At 42.7% G+C, this 25726-nt stretch overlaps 1 protein-coding gene across 10 annotated transcripts in view; it reads right to left on the bottom strand.

Moving 5' to 3' along the window:
* LDB2 (LIM domain binding 2) overlaps positions 1-25726 on the bottom strand; it is a 369882-nt gene that overhangs the window by 220800 nt on the left and 123356 nt on the right. For all 10 annotated transcript variants that reach the window (XM_045771474.2, XM_087864259.1, XM_087864258.1 and 7 more), the window contains exon 2: positions 14126-14228. In XM_045771474.2, the coding sequence (XP_045627430.1) occupies positions 14126-14228 (103 nt within the window). The remainder of the gene's footprint in view (positions 1-14125; positions 14229-25726) is intronic.

Below are 25726 nucleotides of genomic sequence, written 5' to 3'. Positions count from 1 at the left end.
TGCCATGCCTACTAACCCCTGCCCCCTCCCTGCCAACAGGAAATAACCTCTCTTCTTGGACTTCCCTGGACACTTTACACTTGTTTGATGATACTCGTCAGGAAGTCTTATATCATAACTGTGTATTTGTCTCGTGCTTGGTAGGCAGACTGCTAGGATGGTCCCCAGGATTCCCACTCCCCAGTGTACGCACCCTACATAATCACCTCCCGTTGAGTGTGAGTGAGACCTGTGACTAGGGTGGGGTATCACTTCATGATATATCACATTAAATGGCAGAGGGATTGCGCAAATGTAAATAACGTTCTTAGCAGATGACTTTGTGTTCATCAAAAGGGAGATTGCTACCATCGTGGGCCTGACCTGATCAGGTAAGCCCTTCATGTCAGAAAGAGTTGAAGGTAGAGAATAATTCTGTTGGCCCTGCAAGAATAAGGTGCCACGCTGTGCAAGATGTCACATGCCAGGAAAGAGTGGGAGGCTTCTAGGAGATGAAAACATTCTTTAGTTAACAGCAAATAAGAAAGTAGGAACTTCCATCCTACAGCTTCAAGAAACTGAATTTTGCCAGAAGTTGTGAGCCTTAGATGGGATCATTGCCCCAACCGACACCTTGATTTCAGCCCTGTGAGATCCTGCGCAGAGGATCCAGTTAACCAGTGCCTGGACTCCTAACCCACAGAAAATGTGAAATAATAAATGTGTGTTGTTGTAAGCCACTACATTTATGGTAATTTGATATGCTGCAATAGAAAACTAGAATACCTGTCAGATAGGTTGTCTCCAATTTTTTGTACATCATTGAATTCAATGAATTTGTTGAACTTTCCGATTATACCTGGCTCTGAGAGATTTCAAAGATGATTCAAAGAACAAATTAAATAATATATGGTCCCTAGAAACCATGTGACTTCTAGACTATATCCACTAAAAAAGGAGAGTAGAATTTTTAACTAGTCACTAAGTAGTCTTGTGTTTTATAAAGAATGGAGAGACTTGAATTTGAATCCTGGCTCTATCACTAACCAACTGGATTCCCTTGAACAAGTCAAAGCCAAGTCAACTTCTCGGTATGTTGCCTATAAATAATCATTATAATAGCTACTTCCTGTTGATAAACGTCCATGTATCGGGGACTGTATAGATATGATTTGCAAATACCATTATATCACTGCTGATGGACATTATGTTCATTTTACAGATGAAAATAGTGAGGCTCACAGGGAAGCCCAGAGACCGTAGGTATAATAATCAAGGGCACATGGTTATTGCAGGACAAGGTTAATGCTTGAAGCCTCTCTGTCTGCAACCTGGGCTGTTTTTCTTTAAAGTGAGATTTTGGTATTATAAAGTCCTCTCTAATCAGATCATCCTGGAAGCACAGCCTGAGTGTGCAATTTGCACAGCACAAGGCAAAGAGAGGGCCCTCCTCCCCTGCACCTCACAAGTGAGCCCCATCTGAGTTCCTGGCACTCCAAACGTGTGCAGGCTGAAACAATGACAGAGACCCAGAGCCCAGGCAGGGAGATTGCATGGATTTAAGAACTCGTTTACTTAGAACGGTGGAAAAGGAAGTCAAGCGTGAACTTCTGAGCTTCAAAGATATTCTCAAGGCCCATTTGGGAATAAGCATAAATCTTCAAATTTATCCAAAGTTTAGCAAATTCACAATGACAAATGTAACAGTTCCTCTAAATTGAAGTTCATCTCTTGGCAGTTTTGAAGGCTTGGAGAAAATGCCAGCAACAAGGACTTGGAAGGAAATAAATCTTTAGAGTCCCTGAAAACATAGATAGTTATTATGGAAGACATATGGAGGATCCCATACTGCGTTGAAAAAGAAAATTTATAAATGTCAGCTTCGTAGCAGCGATGCTGGAAGGATTTAAGCAATCTACACTTAACTATGATGAGAAAAATGTGCTGGGGGAACGCATTTGCCATTAAGAACTAATTATTCTTAACCGGTGCTGTTTCTGGGAGGAACCAATGAGGAGAGAGAGAAGGCTCCAGAATCCACAGCAAGAAATTAGAATTTCTTTTCACCCAACAGATAACATTTAAAGATTCTCTACTGTTTAAAAAAGTCGCTGAGAAGCAGGATGGTAAGGACCACAACATGGGTGTCGAGGCAGGAGAGTTGAGAGCTGAGTCTTGAGGGGCCTCATTTCTTCATCTCTACAGCACAAATGGTCAATACTACACCTGCTTCCAGGCTCAGAGTGAGGATGGAATGAGACCCTGCCATCCAGTCTTGCTTAGCCAATATTAACCACAGACCTCCTCTCTGTCCCTTATAACAGCAGGCAGAGAGGCTATGGAGAAGAGTAAGACACCGTCTTCTCCCTCCATGAGCTTACAGATGGTCCTGATTTATGAAAGAATTTTTATAAACTGCAAAGCATTATCAGAATGCTTGTCATTTTAACTCGTTAACCAATCCAGGAGATTACTGTTGGACACATTGAAAAACACCAACACAAGAATCCACTAAGTACCTGACTCATTTTTTTTTCAAATTATATCATAGCAAGAATTGCTTATTTTGGACTAAAAATTGGAATCTGTATCTCTTTTTCGACAAAACCACAGCTAACATTAGAAAGTCTTTTTTTTTTTTAATTCCTTTCCAAAAAGAAAGAAGTAATAAATAGAACTGCAACTCAAAACCAGGGAAAGTAGGGAGAGAAAAGGTATCATATGCATTCCTTGTTTCCCTGGGGATGGGTCATCTTTCCTTCTCTTCCTGAAGGTTCTGAATGCAGATGGTGCCAATTAGACAGTGCCCTGGTTGGCAGCAAAACCCAGAGCGAAGATTGGGAAGAACACAGTGGAAATGCCAACTGTCAAGAGACACAAGGGACCTCAGGAAAGATACTACAAACATCTAATGAGAAATAGACAACTTTGTAGAACTTCTGTAACGAATGTCGATGAGGCAATGCTGAAGATGAGCTGGATTTAATAAATCTTTTAATATTTCCACAACTGGGCCTGCTTGCACGGGGCTGGTGGACCATTTTCTTAAATAAGGCATGGCGCTGGTCTGACATTAGTTTAACAAGGTAATTATCAAGTGAAAAATAGCCACCGCACTGCTGTGAACCTGAATAATAACTCTCATAATTACTGATTTTTGGGCCCATCTTTAAAAAAAAAATAATAGATCTCTAAGTACTAAAGCATTTTATAGGAAATACATTTGGGTACAGTGTCTAGAAGTATAGAGAACTATTAAGGATATAATTAGCAGTTTATTTACATAATCCATCAAACACCATTTATCATTTCTCTTATGGTTCTATTGAGGAGAAACAAATAAGCACAGGGACATTAAGCTAGTTTATGCAGGCAACTTAGAAAAGTTGATTGTTACTAAATTTTTTAAAGCTTAAATGTTGGACTTTCTAAATACCTCAACTAAAAAGTGAACTGCCAAAGCTGACTTTATCAAATGCTTGTATTCCTTCATACATATGACATAACAAAAATTCCAGAGGAAATCTGATGTGGACCAATGTTCCTTTCAGGTAACGAACTTCAATTTTTGAACGATTTTCAAAGCTTGCCCTAATTCTGAAACACAGACACAAATGGTCGTTCTTACACTGAGAACTATCTGAAGGGGTTGATTTTTACCTGGAATGTGAGAGTAGCACAGAGATACCATGGGCATCTGTGAGGAAACACCCTGACTTGCCTCCTAATTCAAGTCTGGAAGACTCTTTTGTTGTTTCATTGCTTTCAATGTAACTAACCCATCCCGGCATAGCAAATAATGTATTTTTCAAAGTAAAACACAATCAAATTGTAAATAAGATTATTCAAGAGGCAGGAGGAAGTCAGACATAGGTACTTTTAGAAAAGTTTGTAAAAATCATGTAATGCTCTATTTGCTGTAGATAAGATGGAGAACTTGTCTCATAAAAAGGGAGTAGCTTTATTACCATGTTCCCAAGTGACCTTACTTCCTCCTTCTACAGATCTTCAAAATGATTATGAGTCTCAATTGTTGTCAATATGAAGTCCTCCTGACTTATTGAAAAGCCAAAGACACATGTTGCACCGGGGAAGTTATCATCAAAGAGGAGATTAAAGACAGCTCCAATTAGGAGAGGACTAACTTCATAAAAATAAACAAGTACATCGTGATGGTTGTGTGAAGCTGATTCTCTTGGAATGAATAATAAAAGCAAAATACATGAAGGCACCAAGTTCTAGAAGCGCCTGAATTCAAATACTCCAACATGACTACCTTGTTTAAACAACAAATAATGAAACACACCATGATGGGTGATTTCATCATGGAGCCTCTCTTAATGAAATCCACCTGAACATCACTTAGTACAGTTGTAAAGAATGCCGATTTAACCTGACTGCAACAAATGCTTTATTTTACTTCATTTGCATCAGCAAGGTGCATCCACAACCTGAAAATAACAGCACGAGAGTGAAGATTAAGCTATACGTTGACTTGTGGGGACAATGCCTCAAATAACCCCACTAGACAAGATCACAAATCAGAATAATACAAAGGAAACACTGCATATCTCAGCTTAGCACTGGGTTTTCCAAATGTTTTATGTTAAAAATGATGCCAATATTGCATTTGGATATAGAGTCTAAGGATATAGTGGTTCATAACAATATAAAAATATAGCGGAACATGAACAAAAGCAGAGGGCATCTATTGAAAAGATCTGGCTAAGACCTGCAAATCATCAAGTCCTAGAAACAACAGTTCACCAGACCTTTAGCTCCTCCAAGGAGAGAGATTTTGCTCATTCATCTTCTTATTGCCAAGGCACAGAAAGATAACACATGGAAAGTCCTTGAAAAATGTTAAATAGATAAATAGGTGTTTCAACTGAAATTACATCCATTAGATTCATTCAGTAAGATTCATGTACCTAGTTAACCATTGCTGAGGACTGCTTATTCTATGAGACTTGATGGCACGATTGGACTTAATAGGAGATTGGCAGATTAACTAAGTGGTGAAATTACCAACCCATGGGCCAAAGCACTACAAGGAAAAAAAAAAATCACTCCTAGTATTGTGCATTGGGTAGATGGGATCTTAATTTGGTGTTTAAAATGTGAGCCTCAAATCCTTGTTCTATTTGTGGATAAATTTCCAAACTGCTCTGTGGCATTTCTGTTATTCCACATTACGGAATGAGTTGCTACAACTTGAGATTGTGGTGGTGGAAACTTATTAAAACAGGGGGACAATCATATGTGCAATGATGTGTCCGTGGTCTAAATAATCAAACCCCCTGAGTTTGTACTATTGACCAGCACTACATCATTCATTCAATCCACAAAAATTTCTGAAAGCCTTAGATTTGCAAGGTGTTGTGGCAAGGTGCTTTCTGTCATGGCTATAGGAAACAAAGAATCTTAAAAGGTTAGAAAGAAATCTTTGCCAGCCTGAGTCTTTTCTCTCTAAAAGTATATTTGATCACTCCCTTCTCAATGCCTCATGGTACTTCTCCTCCCCTACTCTTCCAGTGTTGATGTCACTGCATTAGAGTTCATGTTTATGCGTCTCTGCCTTGTTAAACTGTCAGCTCCTTTAAGGCAGGCAATTAGGCAGTTACCACACTCATGTGCATATGCTGAGCACCTGCACAAATGCTGCTGTAGTCAACTGTGGAATGCTTGCAATGTGGACTTTGGATTTAAATTCACGCAGTCTTCAACCTGCACTCCCACCCTCTGTTGAGGTGTTTCATTCTTTAGGTGGGGCTGGTGAGCACACCTGCTGAACATGAACGGAGGCAAGACCACTGTGAATAACAGGACCAGGTAAGTCTCTTAGAGTTTTTTTTTTTTTTTCATATGATGGGTCATGCTTCCATCCCATTGTATCTGCTCTGGAATTATCAAGATTTCATATCTGAGAATGAACTGGGTTCCTTCAAGCAGGGCTTCCAGATTTAAGAAAGAAAAACACAGGATGCCTAGTTAATTTCAGATTTTACATAGACGACAGATAACTTTATAGCATAAATATGTCCCAAGCATTGCATTTGTACACTTACATTTTATCTAGCAACCCTATCTTTAAGATGATGAGTAAATTGGAGGTAAAGAGGATTGGGTGAGACATTTCTCGATAGTTTTTTGTTGGGCAGAACATTTATTTTCTTTAGCCCCCAGATAATAAATACTACTAGTACCACCTACCATTGTGATAGTGAAAAAAAAAAAAAAGCCACATTTATTCTGTTATGGTGTATTGCCATCTTGGTTTGAGAACCATAGGAAGGGCATAGGAACAGGAATGTATTCCATGAAATCCAGAGTCAGGAAATGCATGTGCCAGGATCCCATAGATATCTTAGTCACCTAGAGTCTCAAAAACAACTATATAATGTCCATTTCCTGGTTAATACCTCATTCAGACCTCCCAACTAAATTCTTAAGGGCAATCAGAGGCCTGATGGGCTCAAGTCTGTGTATTTGACAATGAATTTTAACCCCTGAGAAAAGATCCAACAATCATCCCAGATTTCTTACAAGTTTGACATATAAGGGGAAAATTAGAAGTCACCAAATCTGAAAGATCAATTGTAAATACGATGATAATTATATCTTTAACTTGTATGGCGCTTTAATTTTATTCAAAGCACTTTTCTGTCCATTATCTCATGTGACCATTAGTGTGGTATTTATTAGTAATGAGAGAATGGAATGTCTGCTCAATCTATTGTTACAGCCAATTTGCAACTTTTGATATCATCAGTTTGAAACCACAAATGGGAAGACATTCAGTCTCTTTTTTCCCTTTCAGAAGTCTGTCAGCGCATCTATCAGTTGTGAGCTTTCTCTTAAGTCTTTTTTTATAGCTAGCCCTAGATTTTGTATTAATGTCACAAGAATATTTTCTTTTTGAGCTACTTAGTTGATTATGTTAACTTGAGGTAAGAGTTTTAAATAGAATGAAATCAAAAGTAAATGAAAAAATTTGTGATGAACTGTCTTCCTTTCAAAAACTGTCTGCCTCTTTATGACAATGTCTGGCAAATAGCAGAAACTTGTTGAGTTCTGAATGAATGAGTCAAGGAACGAAGTACAGGTGCAAATGAACTTCAAATGAAAGTCTGCTTTCGTCCTAACTTAATTTACTCCAAATCTTTCCAGCCTAATGAAGACTGCCGTTTAAAAGGGTCACACACTAAAATCACAACTTCAGAGGCTAGAGCCATCCAGAAACCATTTAATGCAGCTCCATGCAAAGGAAAGCATTTTTTCAGAGTCATCTGAGACAAAGACATCTATGTCAGTATGCAACAAAAATGCCACAATCATCCAGTAATTAACCATCAAGGCTTACTCTGAGTAGGTGCATTCTTTCCTCTAACATACACTTTCTACTGCAAAGGCCATTTCCTCTCGTCTGGTCATCAGTGAATGAAATTTGGAGCCCGCAAGTGCCTAGCACAGTGGCTGGCACTCAGTGGTTCAATAGCAACATGTTCCCGAGCAAAAGAGAGGATGGAAAGCTCACCTTTTTTTTGAACAGGTCATCATTGTAATAGTTTGGGACTTGTTTGTTCAAATTGCGATCTTCTGTTAATATAAGTTTTTCTCCCAATTCGTCTTTAAATTCTTAAGGTTCCCATGCAGAAAGAAGACAGGTCTGATTTGCCCAAATCCCAAGTGCTCCCCGCTATGTGCCAAATGACTGAATGAGTAATAGGAATTATCCTCTATTTTAATTCCACGTATTTATTCATGCAATAAGTATTTTCCATGGGCAGCACCAGGCTAAAGTTACGTGTTATTTAATCTTCTTTAATCTTCACAAGTACCCTCTGATGTTGGCATCGTTATGATCTGAATGCTGCATATGAAGAAACTGAGGTTAAGATAGTTTAAGCAACATGTCTAACGTCCTGTCGCATGCCTACGCCACACATCTATAGTGAAACAAAGACTCCGAATGCAACTGCGGGGACCCAAAGGCCATAATTTTGATCTCTACCTCCATACATTTTTTAAAAATGAGGAGTTTTCTGGGGCGCCTGGGTGGCACAGCAGTTAAGCGTCTGCCTTCGGCTCAGGGTGTGATCCCGGCGATCCGGGATCGAGCCCCACATCGGGCTCTTCCGCTATGAGCCTGCTTCTTCCTCTCCCACTCCCCCTGCTTGTGTTCCCTCTCTCGCTGGCTGTCTCTATCTCTGTCGAATAAATGATAAAATCTTTAAAAAAAATGAGGAGTTTTCAGAGAAACAAAGTTACTTTACTGAGGAAGATCCCAAGGACCAACTGGCACTTGTCTCTTGAGAAAGCGTAGGGTCATTAAGCACCAGCGACATGAACTTGTGCCTTTTCAGATCTCGGGTGCAATCTATAGCAGTGTTGTTTGTAGAAAAGACACACGCACAGATTCTAGCCTTGTCAACCCCTTCTCCCCATGTGCTTTTTGCATGTAACTTTTTTAAATGGCCACGTTTGTGCCACAGTAGTTATGAAATGCCGTGTCAAAACACCTATGCATATGTTTATGGAGTGATTTTTCCAGGAATACATTTTTAATGATGGAATATGATATTAGAGAAAGAGAAAGTTGGGGAGAGGGACGGAAGATGCTTACAGAATTCCTATATAGCAAGCACAATAAAAACACAGCTGGACGAGGTGAACCAATAAAAAGCAAGAGAAAAATAGTAACCAGAGATAGAGAAGCTACTTGAACCTTGTAGAATTTCTCTACCTTAGGGGGACACATCCAAATACACAACACATAAAAACACACATTACAAGACAAAATTGAAGAACTTCGTCAATATTGCAATGCTATCAGAGCTTTCAGGAAAACAAGGATGTGAGGAAGCAAATGTTAAGGAGAAACAGCGAGTATAGAAATGGCTCCACGGAGGGACTGATGTGCAGTTCTTCACAATATCTAATGGGACCAGATGACTGAGGACAACAGAAGAAAATAATGGCATGGGGGACGATAGGTCCTAAAACAATTTCCTTTTTTTGTTGCTGAGTGCAATGTCCCCCTCAGCAACCACAGAGAGAGAAACAACAGTCTTGGGCTAATGTGACTGTGTAAATGTGTAGTCTCGCAAGAAATCTTTAGTCCAGACAGAATATGGAAGGCAAGATGAAATAAGTATATGATTGAAAATTACTGGACCCACCAACCCAAAATTGTAATCAGTAGTTAAAGGATTCATGACAAGGCGCCCAGGTGGCTCAGTCGGTTAATTGTCCAACTCTTGATTTCTGCTCAGGTCATGATCTCAAGCCCCTCATCGTTTCCATGCTCATCAGGGAATCTGCTCGAGACCCCTTCCCCTCTCGCTCTCTCTCTCTCTCGGTCTCTGCTCCTCCCCCCTTCATGCTCACTCGTGATCCCTCTCTCCAAAAAAGTTAAAATTAAGAAAAAATGTTTTAAAAAGGGATTAATGATAATTTTATCTGAATTGTCCTCAATCTCAATCTGGAGTCAGCAATGCACACAGTAGACCTCAATCAAACAGTAGCTATTTAGGAGCATTTTCAAGGTGCTGGAAACTCTGCTGAGAACCTCATATACATCATCTCAACAAGCCCTCACCTTTCAGATGAGGTGCCTGGCGCTCAGGAGGTGACGCACGCTGAGCCACGCAACTAGTAAAAGACAAAGGCGGGGTGGCGCTCAGGTGTCAGACCCCCAGCCCCTTCCTGAACCCTTCTCCCTGAAAAGCAGGCCAAGGGGCAGTGGCCTGAAACGAGATGGCATTTTAGTAGTTATATCACTTTTTACCCTAATTTCCAAGGCAATGCCAACCTGGACATGGTTTAGTGTTTGGAGTCTTCGGCCCCTCAAAGCACAAAGCCCCACACGTTCTCAACCACCCTTCCTCTGTCTATTCCCCTCCTCCTGAACAGAACCTACGTCCCAGAAAGAACAGTGAGTTTCTGTGGAAAGCCGGGGAGGATGTAGTCTCTTCAATGCTGCATTTCAGTAGAAATGCCCAACAGAGGGTCACGTGACTCTCAGCTGACCCGCGAGTCTCCGCGCAGCTCCGCACATTGAGCGCACTTGAAAAGCGCGGGCCGAATGGTAAGCTTCTCCCCGGCACAGAAGCGGCAGGAATGCCGAGGCTGTGCCTGGTAATTAATAGTACTCATCAGTGATGCCTACTGTTTGCTTCAAAGGGTCCGAGGCTCTTTGACTGTGTTATCTCATTTCATTTTCATGCCAAGCCAGTGATGGTAGTAGACGAAGAAATGGAAGTTCTGTTTACCAATCAAAGCACAAATTAACATCCAAACATGTTTGCTACATGGTGCAACCTCCCATCCTCTCCAATGGCGTGAGAACCAGAACTTTCTTCTTGAATCTCTCCCAGCAAGGAGAGATCTCCTGAATGAACTGGGAACCACGTATTTCCTATGGATGAAGAACATGGACAAAATGGACATGGACAGAGCCTGGGTCTCCTGGGGAGTAACCTGTACCATTACCCAAAGGGTGTTTGTGATGGCCATGGAGGGAGGGACGGTGTGGGACACCATTCCACTCCCTGCACAAAAAGGAATAGAGAACTAGAAGTACTTGCCTGAGGCTCACAGTGAGTGATCGACCTGAGACGGATCACTTTTGCATAAGACGGGGAAGGCAAACAGCACATCATGCGGGACTTAGCATTATAAAGTAAGCGTACAGAGGGCTCGAGAACCCCATTCCTCAGCCTCCCTTGCCTTCCCTGTCAATGAAGCCTTCGGTAATTATTTGGGACTTAGGTTCCTGGAAATGCGTGAACTGACAAATCCATTTCTTTCCCTTTAGCTATGGGGTGACGCAGACATGAGATGGGGATAGGGAAGGGGGAGGGCCCTGGCTTTGACTCTGGAGTCAGCCGCCCTGAGGCCCATGACTCACCAGCTGGGGCTCACTGGACCAAGTTTCCATTTTCAGAAAAGACACTTTTCAGCTCCAACAGTCTTTAACTACTCATCTGCCGACAAAAAGGGAATTACCTGTCTCAGCTCTCTTCCCCACTTGAGATTCCATGTCACTCAAGGAGAAAACTACCTCTTGGAACTGCCCACTTTTCCAGCTGCTGAAGAAACACCTTCCTGACACTCCCCCCAGGCAGGCACACACAGCTCAATTTCAGGGCCCGCTAACCTTGTCCACCTGGCACCTCTCGACACCAACCTCACCCCCGGTCTTCCAGGAAGACACCAGCAGTCTCCATCTGGGCCAGTCATATCCCACCTGGGGAGGGAGTTTCACCCCCATCAGGAGAGGAAAGGGCTTGGGGACTGGAGTGGCTGGAGGAACATGATTAATACGGAGGAATTTTCTGAAAGAAAAGCTGTATGCTAGCTCCGAAAGCATAATTATTTCCTGAACTATTATATCGCTGGTTCCCCGCTCTAGCGTAAAATAGATCAGACCATATCCTAGAGCTGATTTGAAAACACCAGCAGAGCACCTCGGATTACGTTCTTCCCACTTTAGAAAGTCTAGTGATTTAGGTCAAGGAATTGTTTTGCCAACATTCTGTTTGGTGTTATAAACTTTTCCCCGAATGTCCATTATTCATTCAATCATTCATTCCACAAATATTTATTGAGCACCTATTATGTACAAGTTCCTGTATTAATCTGAGAATTCAGCAATAAATAATAGAAAGCTCGTGTTCACACGGAGATGACATTCTAATAGGATGGTGACAGACACCAAATACAGAAGCCAACACATATTATAGGATTTACTGTAGCTTAGAGATAAGGTATCTTAGAGCCAGACAGACCCTGTAAACACGGAGAGATGGGGAGAGAGAAGGGAAAAAAAATTTTTTTTTTCCAGTAAGGGCCAAATAAACCCCATCTGGCACATTTCTTGGTACCTAAGATAAATGTAATTTGGGGAAATTCTTTACATACAGAAATGTAAGAGCCACATCTTGTTTTCTTGCTCAGAAATCCAGGGCTGTCAGCTCCCCAGGAGGTCTCGAGCAAGAGCTGCAGCCTCCTGCCCAGCGCGGAGGTGTATTCGCAGCCTGGCACAGACTGTCTGGACCGCGAACGGGTTAAGGTGTCAGCGCCAGAGCTGGGAGCGCGGCATAAACAGTGTGTGTCGGGCGTTCTAGGCATGCTTCCGCTTCCCTGTCTCCCCGTCCTGGGCTGTCAATCACCTGTCACTTGCCCTCACATCAGCAGCGTTGTGCACATCACCGGGCTGTCAGCAAAGCAGCTGATGAGCCTCGGCTCCAAACTGTCAATCATCTTTGTTTCTCTTCTCTGTTCGGGAAATATTTTGGCTCACAGAAACAAAGAAACCTGGACAACAATGGCTTTTATATAGTCAGGCATTTACTCCTGTGCATGGGTATAAGTAAGATGTTAAATGGGTACTGATCATGCCTTACCCTCAAATGGTGTTGGGGTTGGGGTTGGGGGGTGGGCAGAGGGAAGATCGAGACCCTGTTGCATTAGTACATGTACTTTAAAACTGTAATTCTAGTTCCCTGAGCAGACCCTGATGGATTCACAAACCAAAAAACAAAAACAAAAAACAAAAAAAACAAAGAAATCCACAGGAACATAAAACAATGATAACTTGAAGTTATCTGAGCTTACGCCTCAAAGGAAAATAAGAAGGCTCAGAGGATGGATGACTGCATGGTTTAAAATTATTCACCATTGATCGGGCAGGCTTTTGGGGAGAGAGTAATTGTTGGATTGCAGAGTTCATTTATCTCCCAGGACTTGTGAAACAGTGGCTTCTGCACCCGACTCCCCTACTCTGCAGGGCATGAGGCTGCTCGGGGACACCCGCACATAGGGAAGCAAGTTCACTCTTCGGGACCCCGGTGAGCTGGGCTGGCCAGTGCTTACGACAGGAGTCATTACGCTGAATGGAAAGACACTCTAAAACAGCCCATTGCCTGGCACACCAGCAGCCCCTCTTGCCCAAAATACTTGTTAGAAATGTCCCGCACCCTTAAAAGCCCACACCAAAGAAATCTAAAGAGATACTCCTGGCAATGAGTTCCAATTGGGCAGCAAGTTCAAGTTGTCCCGCTCTCTCCAGTTTGCCACTTGGGCAAAATCTCCATGCATGTATTAGCATAATTAATCAGGTCGTCATACAATAGATCTAAAGACTACTAAGTTGTCCAAAGTCCTCTAAAGTTAAAAACAAACAAACAACTCTAGCAGCTTTGAAATACATTTAGCAACAATCAGATCTTTTAATCATGTTTATCATGAGCCCTATTATCTATCAATTGCTCAACGCTCTGGATTGACTGGTTCACACGCACGGGGGTTGGTTCCATGATCATTCTGTGTTTGTGACATTTGGGATGTTTTACCCTCTGACGGATCCTTTCATACGTGCAATGCTGATTTCTGAAAACACATCTCTTTCTGATCTAACCGGACATTAATTGCTTTTGTGCTGATGTTTCTATGCCTCTTGGTCTTACAGCACAACTAGCAAATCTGATCTCTGACAAGTTGGCCGACCCTAATCAGGACAGATCAGCTGCTACCCAAGGTGCCACAGGCAGTAATTTGAGGATCTTTACAGAGTTATCACTCGCTGGAAAGACAAGGAACTATAATTCTGTCAACACTCATCCAAAACTGTATGTTCAGAGCAGCGGTGGCCTCTCCCCCGCCCCCAAGAAAAGATAGCACTTGTCAAATAAATACCTGAGATAATTGATAAGAAGAAACTAGGAGGCTGTGGCTGATACAGTGACTGTGAGAATTTCTTCTTTTTTGCTTTTTTTTAAGGAACCTTCAGAAGCAGAACATCGGGCATAAAGTGTCAGCTGTCAAGGATAAAGGAGGGTCCCAGGGAAGGGGTGGATGGAAACCCCACAATCCAGCTCCCACTTATCATTGGGTGACTTGGTTCATATTTGCCTCACTCGCTAAACAGACAGGTGCCCAAGCATTCTCAGCCTCGAAGGAAAGCTCTCTCAGCGACTCAGGCTGCCACCCGGTGACAAACCCGTGATGGGAAGCAAGAGCCTTGTCAGGAGTGGAAGAGTTACTGTCAGGCTGTCAGCCCTGCGCTATTCTCCAAAGACCCCTGTGGCTTTCTTACAGGCGCGAAAAGAAGGAATATTAGAAAAATAAACTTCTTTCTTACTGTATCGCTTTGGTCCATCTTCCAAACAAAATGAAAGGGTTAATGTGGCGTCGTCTTCAAAAAACTCGGTGGCAAACGCGTCCCACCAGAGGTTGTCGCTATCCTGCAAAGAGACAGATCATTTATTTAACAGGCAAGAGCAGAAACTACCTCAAAAGAGGAAAAGGAAAGGAAAAGAAAGACAAACGCAGTCAGCACTTGCTTGTTACTCAAGCGTATGTGTGTGAAGGCGGGTGGGCGAGCGGGTGGTCACTCCTCAAATTAACTGCCTCAAAGGGGGACCAAATTCCAATTCAAGAAATGAGTTAATGCAAACTGAATGAAAATCAATTCTCCAGGACATATTTGGGGAGATTTAATAAATGTACTTTGGAACACAATGTGACATTTTTTAACAAAAAGGTTTTTACATTTCGTGTAACATACAGTCAACTTCTTTTTGGTCTCTCTTCCTCTTTCCTCTTTTAAGGATTTGATTTTACAAACAGAAACCACCATATCACAACTAGGTTCAGGAGAGTACATTTTTAAAAGGTAATGAATTCAAAAAGGGGTGTGTGTGACTTGTGGCCCTTCCCTATGCAAATGTCCTATGAGACAGGTACTGTCACGTGGGTACGTACAGACAGATGATACACAGCAGTCCACGGTTGCACAAACACCCACCACATGCATATGGATTGTTCTTGAGGATTGTTTTAAGATGATAGGCAATCTTGTTGCCTCGTTATGAACATGATTATTAAAAATACAGCCGTTCAGCAGAAAGCAAACTATCCATGTGGACTCTGTTTGTCTTGGGTCGAGAGTCTCTTGCTCATCCAGAACACTTTGGAACTGGCCCAGTTTAAGGCAGTTAAAATCACTGTTAATCCTTAGGGGGGCCCGGAGGTTCCCATAACAGTGAATCGGGAAGGTTATGCCGAGTGTCATATTCAAAAAGGGGGCATCATACCTGGCCTCGCGCTCTGCATCTTGCCCCATGTACCCCCAAATTCTTAAGCACAGTCTTTTCCCAGGGAATTGCTGGTCAGTGCCAGACTTTAGCAGGAGATGTTCTGCAGCTGCCTGTCAGACGAGGGAGGGGCAGCTCCCCACTCGGTGGCCCCCACTGCCGTGGCCCTGGCGGAGACACTGCAAGCCTCTCTTCTTCCCGTTAAGTTGCTCTGCTTATGACAACATTAAGTTGTTGTCCCTGGCAGACGTCAGGAATGAGAGCCTTCAGTCCTGGCAAGAATAATTAAAGGGCCACCGAAGATTGATGCTGTCTGTTCTCATTTCAGAAAAGCAACAGCTCACACAAATGAATTTTTTGGTTTCTCTCTTCCCCGCCCCCCCGCCCCAGCTTCCTCCCAATCACCACACCAAAAGCCAACACTTTTCTTGGTAAAACATAGTAAATATAAAAGCACCCAGGGGTGATTCATGGCTCCACATACAACTACCTCTCCTTTTTTTCCCCAAAACAAATATTTATTGAGCACTTATTACGTGCAGGTCCTCAGAGCACACAGCTGGCTGAGAGACTGGTCCCTAGCCTCAAAGGGCTCAAAGCCACGTGCAGGGGGCAGCCGAGTGAGCGACTAACAGGCAGCCTCCCTCCAGACCCAAGACCACAGCACGAAGCCTGGGTGTCATGGAAGCTGTCAGAGTTTCTAGAAAAATCAGTGGGCTTGGAAATGGAAGAAGCAGCTGGGGAAAGAAACCCCATTTGAGAGCCTGGGTACACGGGTTTATTTTATTTCAAATTGCTACACAGATGGAAAAAGAATAATAGTTAACATTTATTGAGTACTTACCACATGCCAAGCATTATTCTAAGTGCTTTATGTGTATTTTCCCTCTTACTTCTTACTACCTCCCCATTTCTTGTTTGTTTGTTGTTGGTTTTGGGTGGGGTTCTTTTTGGTTTTTTGTTTCTTGGGGTTTTTGTTTTGTCCTCTCTCTCCTGTATAATTCAATTTTCTTGTGAGCAGGGGCTCTGTTTTGCTCCCTGAGCTATGTCCCAGGCCCCTGAACGGTGTCAAGCCCACAGTCTGACTCAATAGAAGTTGTCAGTGAATGAATGAAGTCGCTCCCATTAGGTATTATCCCTACTTTACAACCTCAGAAACCAAAGCACAGGTGATAAGCGTAACTTGCCAAGTACACCCAGCCGATAAATAGCGGAGCTGGGATTTCGACTCTGACCCCTTGACCTCCAAGCCCCAGCCTCTGCCTGACTCATTTCTCTGGCAGTCCAAGGCAGAGGTTAGGACTTAGAAAGGAGGGAGGGAGAGTGAAAAGGGACTATTTTGTCTCAGATTGGTCTTTTTCTCCAGCTCCCTGCTTCCCGGTACTGCCCTGCTGCCAGGATTCACGCCCAGGAGGGTGCTCAGCATCCCGCCTCGCACCGTGCAGTGCCCCACGTGGTACGACGTCAGTGGCAGAACTCATGCCTACGGGCAACCCTCAGACCCAGGCTTCATCCCAACACCTCGTCTCTCCAGCAATGTGAGCACGGACAATTTATTTTACCTTCCTGAGCCTGTTTCCTTTCTTGCAAGTTGAGGAAAATAATAAGAACACAACAGTAATAATTTTCTTGCAGAGTACATGTGACAACGACCACCATACTAATAATTATCTTGCAGGATTAATGTGAGGATTAATAAATTAGTGGGTCTTAACTGCCCAGCAGAATGCCCAGGACACACTGAAGATCAATGAAATGCCCCTTTCCTGCCTCTACCTACTCTCTTTAACATCATTTTTTAAGGAAGGAGGTGTTGCATGCTCTAAAGAACCACATCAAAAATGCACTTTCCAAAGCAGCCCGTTGATAAATCAAGTACATTTCTTCTTATTCCAACTACTTATAATGCATTTACCTGGCAGTGGCACCTGCCTGCAACAGAGTTAAAACTCAGAACAGAGGTATACCGACTCGCTTTCGCCCTAGTGATTGCTCCAAGGCCCCACGACTCGATCAGATCCTGCACCTGCATTTGCCTGTCATCTAACTCCGGGTTTCTGGCATTCCCACTAGGAAATGGAGCAGTGAAAGCGAAAGCCCAGGGAGAATTCAGGCTGATCCGAAGGCCCTGGCAGCAAAGGAAGGACTCAGGCTGACGTGAAGAGTACAAGGAGCAGCCATACAGGATCCACAGCACCTAGACACTGGAGGGTCTCCGGGAGCTGAGAAAGGCACAATGATCCAAGAAGGGGACATGCCCTTCGATTCCACCAGCTGCAGTGGAACATAAGATGAGTCAGTGTCTCAGGAAATGTCAGGACAGGTGCCGTGGGAGTAGGTTACATCAGGTAACTCTACGCACAAAAAAAATCAATTGGCTTTGGTTAGAAGGATATTTCAAAACTAAAAATGAAAAATGTAATTATGCCAGACACAGAATAGTTACAAAATATGAATATTTTTTGGGTTGTCTGATTGAATGAATAAATGAATGAAATTCTTTATTGTACTATTTCAGACCCAACTCAAGAAACACTCTACAAAGTTTTCAAGAGACCTTGATTTTGTCAAGGTCAAGGTCAAGAGACTTTGTCTCTTGGCTGATTTTTTTTTAAGATTTTATTTATTTATTTGACAGAGATAGAGACAGCCAGTGAGAGAGGGAACACAAGCAGGGGGAGTGGGAGAGGAAGAAGCAGGCTCATAGCGGAGGAGCCTGATGTGGGGCTCGATCCCATAACTTGGCTGATATTTCTAAAAGGCACACCAATTTTTTGATGCATTTTTTAATTATAATTGTCAACTGTCCCCCGACACGCATATATAAAGCTTTTGAATTAGTCTTTAGTTATGAGAGGATAGGTGTTTATGTAGGAAAGGGAATAAAAGGAGTAAAGCTCTGACAAAAATTGCTAAATGTCAAGTATAAGCCAGTCTTGTGTTGACTGTGTGTGAAGGAAGCAGATGATGGAAAGAGCACATGTGGGGGGGGGGGGGGGGGTCCTGGGTTAACAGTAGTACCCAGAACCCAATATTTTCTCAGGGCTGTACATGTGTTGTACCCTCTTATATTCACAACTGTCCAAAGTGCTACCGAGGGGTTGAACAGGCAGCCTTATAGAGAATTGATAGCTTTAACCTCTATGTCACACTGACTTCAATATGTGAATCCTGCCTCTTATTAGCTGGAGAACCTTAGGTGAGTCACCTGACCTCTTTGCATCCATTTGCCCATGTATCAAGTGGGAATAAAAATCCCAGTGCCCTCTGAGGACTCAAAAGTCACCGCCTAGCACATAGTGCCTGTTCAAGAAACAGCAGCTATTATTTTTCATCATTGTTTTATTTGACTCTTAAAATCATTATAAATAGAGAATCCGAATTTCAGAAACGTTAAACTACTCAGTAAAGATCAGACAGCTAGAAAGTCGTAAATCTAAAGTTCACTTACAAGTCTGCCTAACTCTGGTCCAGTTTTTAACATTGATTTTATTTTTTAGAGCAACGTTAGGTTCACAGAAAAATTAGGAGAGACGACACAGATTTCTGTTGTATCCCCTGCCCCCACACATGCACAGCCTCCCCCACTATCAATACCCCCCACCAGACTGGTTCCTTTGTTTCAACTGATGAACCTACTAGGCCATGATTGTCCGCAAATAATTCTGTTTACAAAGTGATTTTTCACCTTAGGTTGAAGATGAAGGTGGTTCACAAGTGTAGAAGGAACGGCCAGCATTGCCTAGAGGAAATTCTGCCAGAGCAGATCCCTGACTTGGGCGTTTTCAGATTTTATTCCCTTTCCCCCAGCTTCACGTGCTTGCCCTGAAAATCAACTTCTTTATATACGTCTTCCTTCCATTTTGCTGCCTACTCTAGTTCCTGAGATCAGTTAGGCAATTTGGTAGAAGACATTTGCATAATAATGAGGCTAGGGGCCCAGGCTGGCTAAAAGGCAGCTACAAAGGCTTCTGTGCAACCAAATCAGAAACCTCTGACACATCAGCCAGTCCTGAGTGGTAGAAGCTCAGTTCTTAGCTCACAGCCGCCTCCTGAGCTGTGGGCAACGATAATGAATCAGCACCTCCACCATTCAACTTCAGTCATCTAGAATGATAGGAGCCACAGGTGCTCTGCTTGGCCACTTGGGAGGAAGAGCAAGGGGCCAAGGGAATATAAAGAAAAAATGGCCTGGTTAACATTCTGCAGTTGTATCTATAGGCTTGCGCTCCTGCCTCTTGACTGTAAACCTCTCACCTCCATCTTCGGAGAAACAGAAGAACCACACAATTCCCAGTTCTCCTTGCAAAGCAGGCAACAGAGCCAAGGGTAGCAGGTCGACCAGTAGGAGGCTGCATGAGTAACGTTGCCAAGCTGTTTTGGAGCAAGGATTCCAAACAGAAGCTTCACTAAGTCTGAAGTTTGAAGGGGTTGAGGCTCAATCCCCTGAAATCAAACCAACTTGGGAGATTAGCCAAGAAATGCCTTGAGACTGACAGGTAGGTCCAGATGGTTGTTTTGGGACTTCCAGGTAAAGGTTATAGTAAGTGACCTCCAAAACAAGCCAAGGGCCCGAGGTCTTCCTCCTAGATGTGTGGAATGCGCGTGCAAGGCAGTTACTAGCAGTTCTAATAGATATGACATTCAGTATCCATGTGGTAAAGACATTCTATCCAGGAAAAAGCCATTCTTACCACACTGAAAAGGGCCCAGCATAGTCAGTTTGCCTGTGTAGCCAAGGGACCTCAGGCAACTTATCTTTCTGAACTAAGGATTCCTGGTTAACCATCGCCTGCTTCCCTGTCTTTGCATATGTTGCTCTTTTGGCCTCAAATGTACAGCACACACCGAGTTACAGTCTTTGCACTCCTTTTTCACTGTCTCCTGTGCTAGGAAACCTTGAAAACTCTACCCCCGTTAGCCCGTGAGTCAAATTATAATTGAATCACTGCCTTATAATCCTCTAGTAAGCTGGGAGTACTTAAGGGAGGGACGAGGCGTTAGGCATGGCCCCATCCTCAACAGAGCACCCACATATAGATTGTCCAATAGAGGAGTAGAAGAATGGAATGAGCTGGTGAGAGGCCATACCCCACAAACTGCTCTAGTGCTGTAGGAGTTTCGAGAGTCTGAACTCAGAGGCCAGGGAACCAAGACGGTGTTCAAGCTAAGCTGTCTCTCTGTCTCACTTTCCTTCCGTGAGCAGGTGCGTCACCAATGCGCGGGAGAAGTTCACAAGGAGACAGAAATTTCCAAAATGATCTCACACCCATGTTCCATTCTATTGTGCCACTTTTGGGGTATTTTTCTTGTCCTTTTCAGCAAAACGTTGGTTAAATGAATACACTTCACTGACTGTAACTTAAATAAGTGAGGTTTTACTTTATTAATTTTTTAAAATAGGGACTAGAAGATAATGTGAAGACCCATGGGCCCGTTATCCAGAATTAACAATTATGAAAATAAGATCTTATTTTCCTTTTTAAAAGGAATTAAAAATTATAAATAAAAATAAATGTCTTGGGTCCCCATATCTTGCTCTGGTTTTTTCCACCTTTCCCCCAGGCTCCCATAAACAACTGTCTCATGGAATTCATACGGCACTTCCTACCCCATCTTTTATATTTATACACACATATGACTCCATTCAGATATGGTCTTATTTTATGTTTTTAATATTTTATTTAAGTGATAGCATACATTATGTTCCTTTCTTTAAACTTGCTTTTTTTTCCATTCAACATTGCTTTTGGAGACCTATCTATTTTATATATTAGGGCTTCTTCTTCCCTTGTATAAGCTACATAATGTACACTGAATGAATGTAATATATTTTACTTAAGCATTTTGCTACTAATGATCTCTAGACAGTTTCTAATTTTTTGCTATTACAACAATGCTGCGATAAGTATCTTCATAGTGTCCCTTTGTGCACATGTGTAAGAAGTTCTCTGGGGCATATGTCTAACTTGGTTGTACATAGGCATAGGGTATGTCTAAATTTTGGCTGTTACATTAAGAGGTCTCTGTGCTTCCAAATTGAAGCCTTCTGGTCTGACTGATTCATGGGTAAAGATAAAACAAGGTGCATTTCTAAGCAATGTCTTTCCAAGTGGGATCTAATAAGAGGATCAACATAATTACAAAACAGAGTCCAGCCTGCCAGGAGAAGGACGAGCATCTGAAAGTCCAAAGAAGATGCAATAATGGAATAATAATAAACCATTAAATTAAAAAAATGAAATTAAACAATTTGCCTATTATTCTCTTAAGGCAGAGTGTATCTCAGGGGTTTCATTAACCAAAAGGAGGATTATTTCTTGATGCTGACACAAGAATGAAAGCATAGGCTCTTTGTGGTCCTTCAAAATAACTCAAGAAACCGAATCAGCATGGGAGGAGGTGGGGGTCCCGCTCTGCACACCCTGCCTGCCACTAGGCTCCTGACCGAAGCCGTGCCTTTTCTCAGCAGACAGGTCTTCCCAATCCTTGCTGTTGTCTGGTACCTGAACAGTACATATTTAGTGTTTAGTGAATATTAATAAGTAAAAAGTGGATTCTTTTCCCAAAGCTGGAAAGTAACAATAGCAGAGAGCAGCCTCCAGGTAAATAACGATGAAATTAACTCAGCCTAAACACAGGCAGGGGGAGTGGTGTCGACAATTCTCATATATTTTAATTAGGCAAAAATGCCACAGAATCTTCTCCACTCCAAACAAGCTCCTGTATGCATTTCTGTGATTAAAATCCTTGGTCCTTTTGTCCCATCTCACAGGTGAGTCCAAGTACCACTGGCAGCCAAATCATATATCAGGATGAGAGATGCACTCAGGTCAAATAGCAGAAGAGAGGCTTAATTACATTAAAAAATCCACAAAAGCATTTTCCTTCCATCCCAGATTCTCTCCTGTTCCCATCTCCGTCCCTCTCCACCAAAAACAGGATCCCGGTGCTAGGGCTGCCCCCCGGCATCTGTAACTTAAGCACTGACAGGTTATGTGGGATTTTTGCCAGAGTAATTATTTTTCAATTCAACAATAATGAGAAATTACCATGGCAACCACTTGTCACGTGGCACACATACACCCCCTCTAAAGAATGAAACCATACATAAAGCATCTATTTCTTGAAAAATGTGTTTTTTTATTAAAATAAACTTAAACAGGTCAAAGTGGAGAGGGTGTATGAAGGGGTCTGGAAACAGGAAGATGAGAAGAGCATTGACTTTCTTTAGTATCTCGTAGTTCTAGAAAATAACATCTTATGACCCTACCTCCTTGTGCACATGCATGGACAGCACTCTATTAATTTGTATCTTACCAGTTCGGTCACTCCCATTTTACCCATGTCAGCTAACCTCTCTCAGAAGACACTGAAGAAAGAATGAGCACGCTCAAGGACAGAGGCAGAAGCACACTTGGTCGTCCTTGTTTCCCAAAATTTCTTTGCCCATCACACTCCTGTATTGAGACAGGAGACAATAAAGAGCCCCAACCTCATGTCTTTCCTTTCGTGGACGCCCCCTCCCACTAAGGGAGTGCAGGTCACTTACTTTCTCTAACTGCAAAAGTCTTTTCACTGCCTGAATCCCTAGCCACGTTTTCTTCGAACCACGTATCAAACCATGTCTATTCCAAATTAGCCACAGTTGATCATCGCAGTCAATGGTTACAGAGCACTTACTATGTGCCAGTCACCATCCTGAACATGTTGAGTAATATAAACCCTTGAAATTTCACAGAGACCCTGGGGGATAAGTCCTTCTAAGAGCCCCATTTTATAGATGTTAAGACCGAGGCACAGAGAAGTTCAGTATTTGTTTAAGATCACAGAGCTATCAGGTTGCAGGAAGTGCAAACACAGGGACCCTGGCTCTTGAGCTGGGGCTCTTACAACCACTCTAATATGATGTTCCTTCATCCAAAACAATGTTCTTCAAGATACCTACTGTCTTCTTACTTGTTTCAACATCCGATAGTGCTAAGTGCTTTGAATGGTTGTGGCTTTCTTGAACAGAGAGCCCAAAGCAAGGCTGTCCACATCTGTGGAATTCTACATGAAGAATAAAAGTGGGGAATAAAAGTGATACAGTCGCATCAGTTGCTCGAACCAGCTGGTCATTGCTGGAGCATGTGACGGACACAGGGACAGCATTCGAAATCCCCTCTTTTTATTTATCGTGGGATTTATTTTTTTTATTCTTATGTCCCTGGGATTGCATTTTTCTTCTCTCCTTGTCATCTATGATTTCACTCATTCTCGGCTAAATTGCATCTTATTTAACCATAAACATTAGCTATCATTTTAACAGAAATTTTAAAATGCCATGTTATCAAATAGTAAATTATGTGTCCTGATAGAACATCTCAGGGTTCAACTCACAACTCAAGGCTTCCCTTCAGAAAACACTCACTATATTTCACTCTTTAGTGCAAGTGGGTCCCGCCTTGGGAAAGCAGTTATTAAAACAGGCAGAAAGACCAGACTTGGCATCCAGCACATATGGGTCTTGAGCAAAAGACATATCAGTGTCTTTTTCCCCAAACACCTGGGAAAATTCATACATTCCGATCTTCATCCTTGACCCACTAAATCATTAATTAATTGTGAGCATTCCAAAGAGAAATGTTATTTATGGTAATCTAAAAATAATGACTAAAATGTACACATGTTTTATGTGCCTGAAGCTGAACTTTTTGTCCCTGGACTTATCATAACTATGATGAAGGAATAATTTTCTTTGAATTCCTGTAAGCTGTATGAGGGTAGGATTTATATCCATACCTTGTACATTTTGCAGACAGAGCACAAAATACCTGGCCAGAAAGCAACAAATTAATACTTGATTTTGTAATTATTGAAATTGTATAATTTAACAAAATAAATATGTATTTAATGAAAACCGAGCATATTTTCAAAACTCTGAAGAAAAACAATAGTTGTCTTTTCACGATGGTTGAACACTTCCACTGTCTTCTCCATTCACGTGCCTGGTACACAGAGATATTAAATATTTAATAGGTGAATCAATGAAAATGCTAAGAGTTTTGCAATGAATTATTTCCTAGTCTTCACAGTATCCCGATCAAATTGGTACCATTTAAACGAGGAAACTGATGTTTCAGGAGGTCACAGACCAAGTAAGAGGCAGCACTGGAATTTCGTTCCTAATCATTTTGATCCCTGGACATTTGGTTCTACCCACAGAGCTTCACTGCCTATTCTAATCTCTACTATTCTGGTGAGAAGGAGGACTAATGTTTTCTTGATAATTAAACTCCCTGTTTCCGCTCCAACATCTCTCACATATCAAAAATAATATATTGGGGACCCCACGCAAATCCACTTTGAAAACGACACAGGAAGGCATTAGTCCAGAAGGGCACCTTGGTGGCTTAGTCGATTAAGTGTCTACCTTCTGCTCAGGTCATGATCCCAGGGTTCTGGGATCGAGCCCTGTCTTGCCTCGGGCTCCCTGATCAGCAAGAAGTCTGTTTCTCCCTCTGCCTCTCCCCCCTACCCCCACTTGGGCTCTCTCTCAAATAAATAAACAAAGTCTTTAAAAAAACAACAAAAAAAGCAGGGGTCTCGTTGGTGGCCCCTCTGTGGCGTGAGCACCATAGCTCCTATGACATCACAGCACCTAGGTGCCGGGGGTCCTGAGTTGATGAGGCAGCAACTCGTATATCTTAAGAAAAGCTCATCATAAAATCACGTACAAATTTTCTGTTCCAACATAAACACAGCAGGCAGGAGAGCATTTCTGGAAATGCTTGCGAGATGCAAAAGCTTGTTTTTGTGACCTGCTCAACTGCACGGGAATCAAATGAAGGGATAATTCCTGGAGTCACCACTAAAAACTGGAAGAGACTGGCCCGGGACTGAGGCATGAGGGAGCCACTGGAAAAGGAAACTCAAGTTTTTCCTTCTTACTACTTGGGAAAAATGAAAAAAAGATTTTTGTTCACAAAGATAAATAGAAGAAAACGAGCGTATTCAGTAGATAGGTTTATCTTGACGACAGTCGAAGGTTCCCATTCTCTTCTCCACTTACACATCTGTTTACCAGAGGATTTAGATTCTCTGTAATTCGCCAGTGACCCCCACGCCTGTACCACGGCTCTCAGCATCTCGCTGGGACTCCAGAAGTGTGGCGCCAGCTGCCTCACCGACCTCCCCCCTGGGGAACCGAGGAGGCATCGCAGACGCAACATGGCCGAAGCCAGACCCACCCCCAATTCCACCCCATGCCAGGTCTCTTCTCCCCAGGCTTTTCCCTCTCAGCAATGTAATACCAGTTTTCCAGTCTCCTAGATCCACCTTTAAGGACACATTCTTGATTCCTCTCTTTTCCTAAGCCCGCACTTCCACTATGTCAGCAACTCCCATGAATCCACTTTCAACATTTGATGCAACCCATGCACGTTCCTCTCTCTCTGCCGCCACTGCTCCTCTGGGCGTCCAGTAACTCCAGCATGGACAACAGTAACCACTTCCTCGTCCTTCTCTCCACCAGGACCCTGGCTCTCCTGAAGCCTGTGCTCTGCAGAGAAGCCTGTGTGACCTTTAAACAACGCCACTGGTCGCATCACTCCCTGTGAGAGCCCTCCCATGGCTCCTCATTGCTGCTTTTGCCAGGGAGTACA

Source organism: Ursus americanus, chromosome 8 (genome assembly GCF_024610735.1).
Source record: "Ursus americanus isolate L20-20 chromosome 8, mUrsAme1.1.p, whole genome shotgun sequence".
Classification (NCBI taxonomy): domain Eukaryota; kingdom Metazoa; phylum Chordata; class Mammalia; order Carnivora; family Ursidae; genus Ursus; species Ursus americanus.
This window is presented reverse-complemented; position numbering and strand designations above follow the sequence as displayed.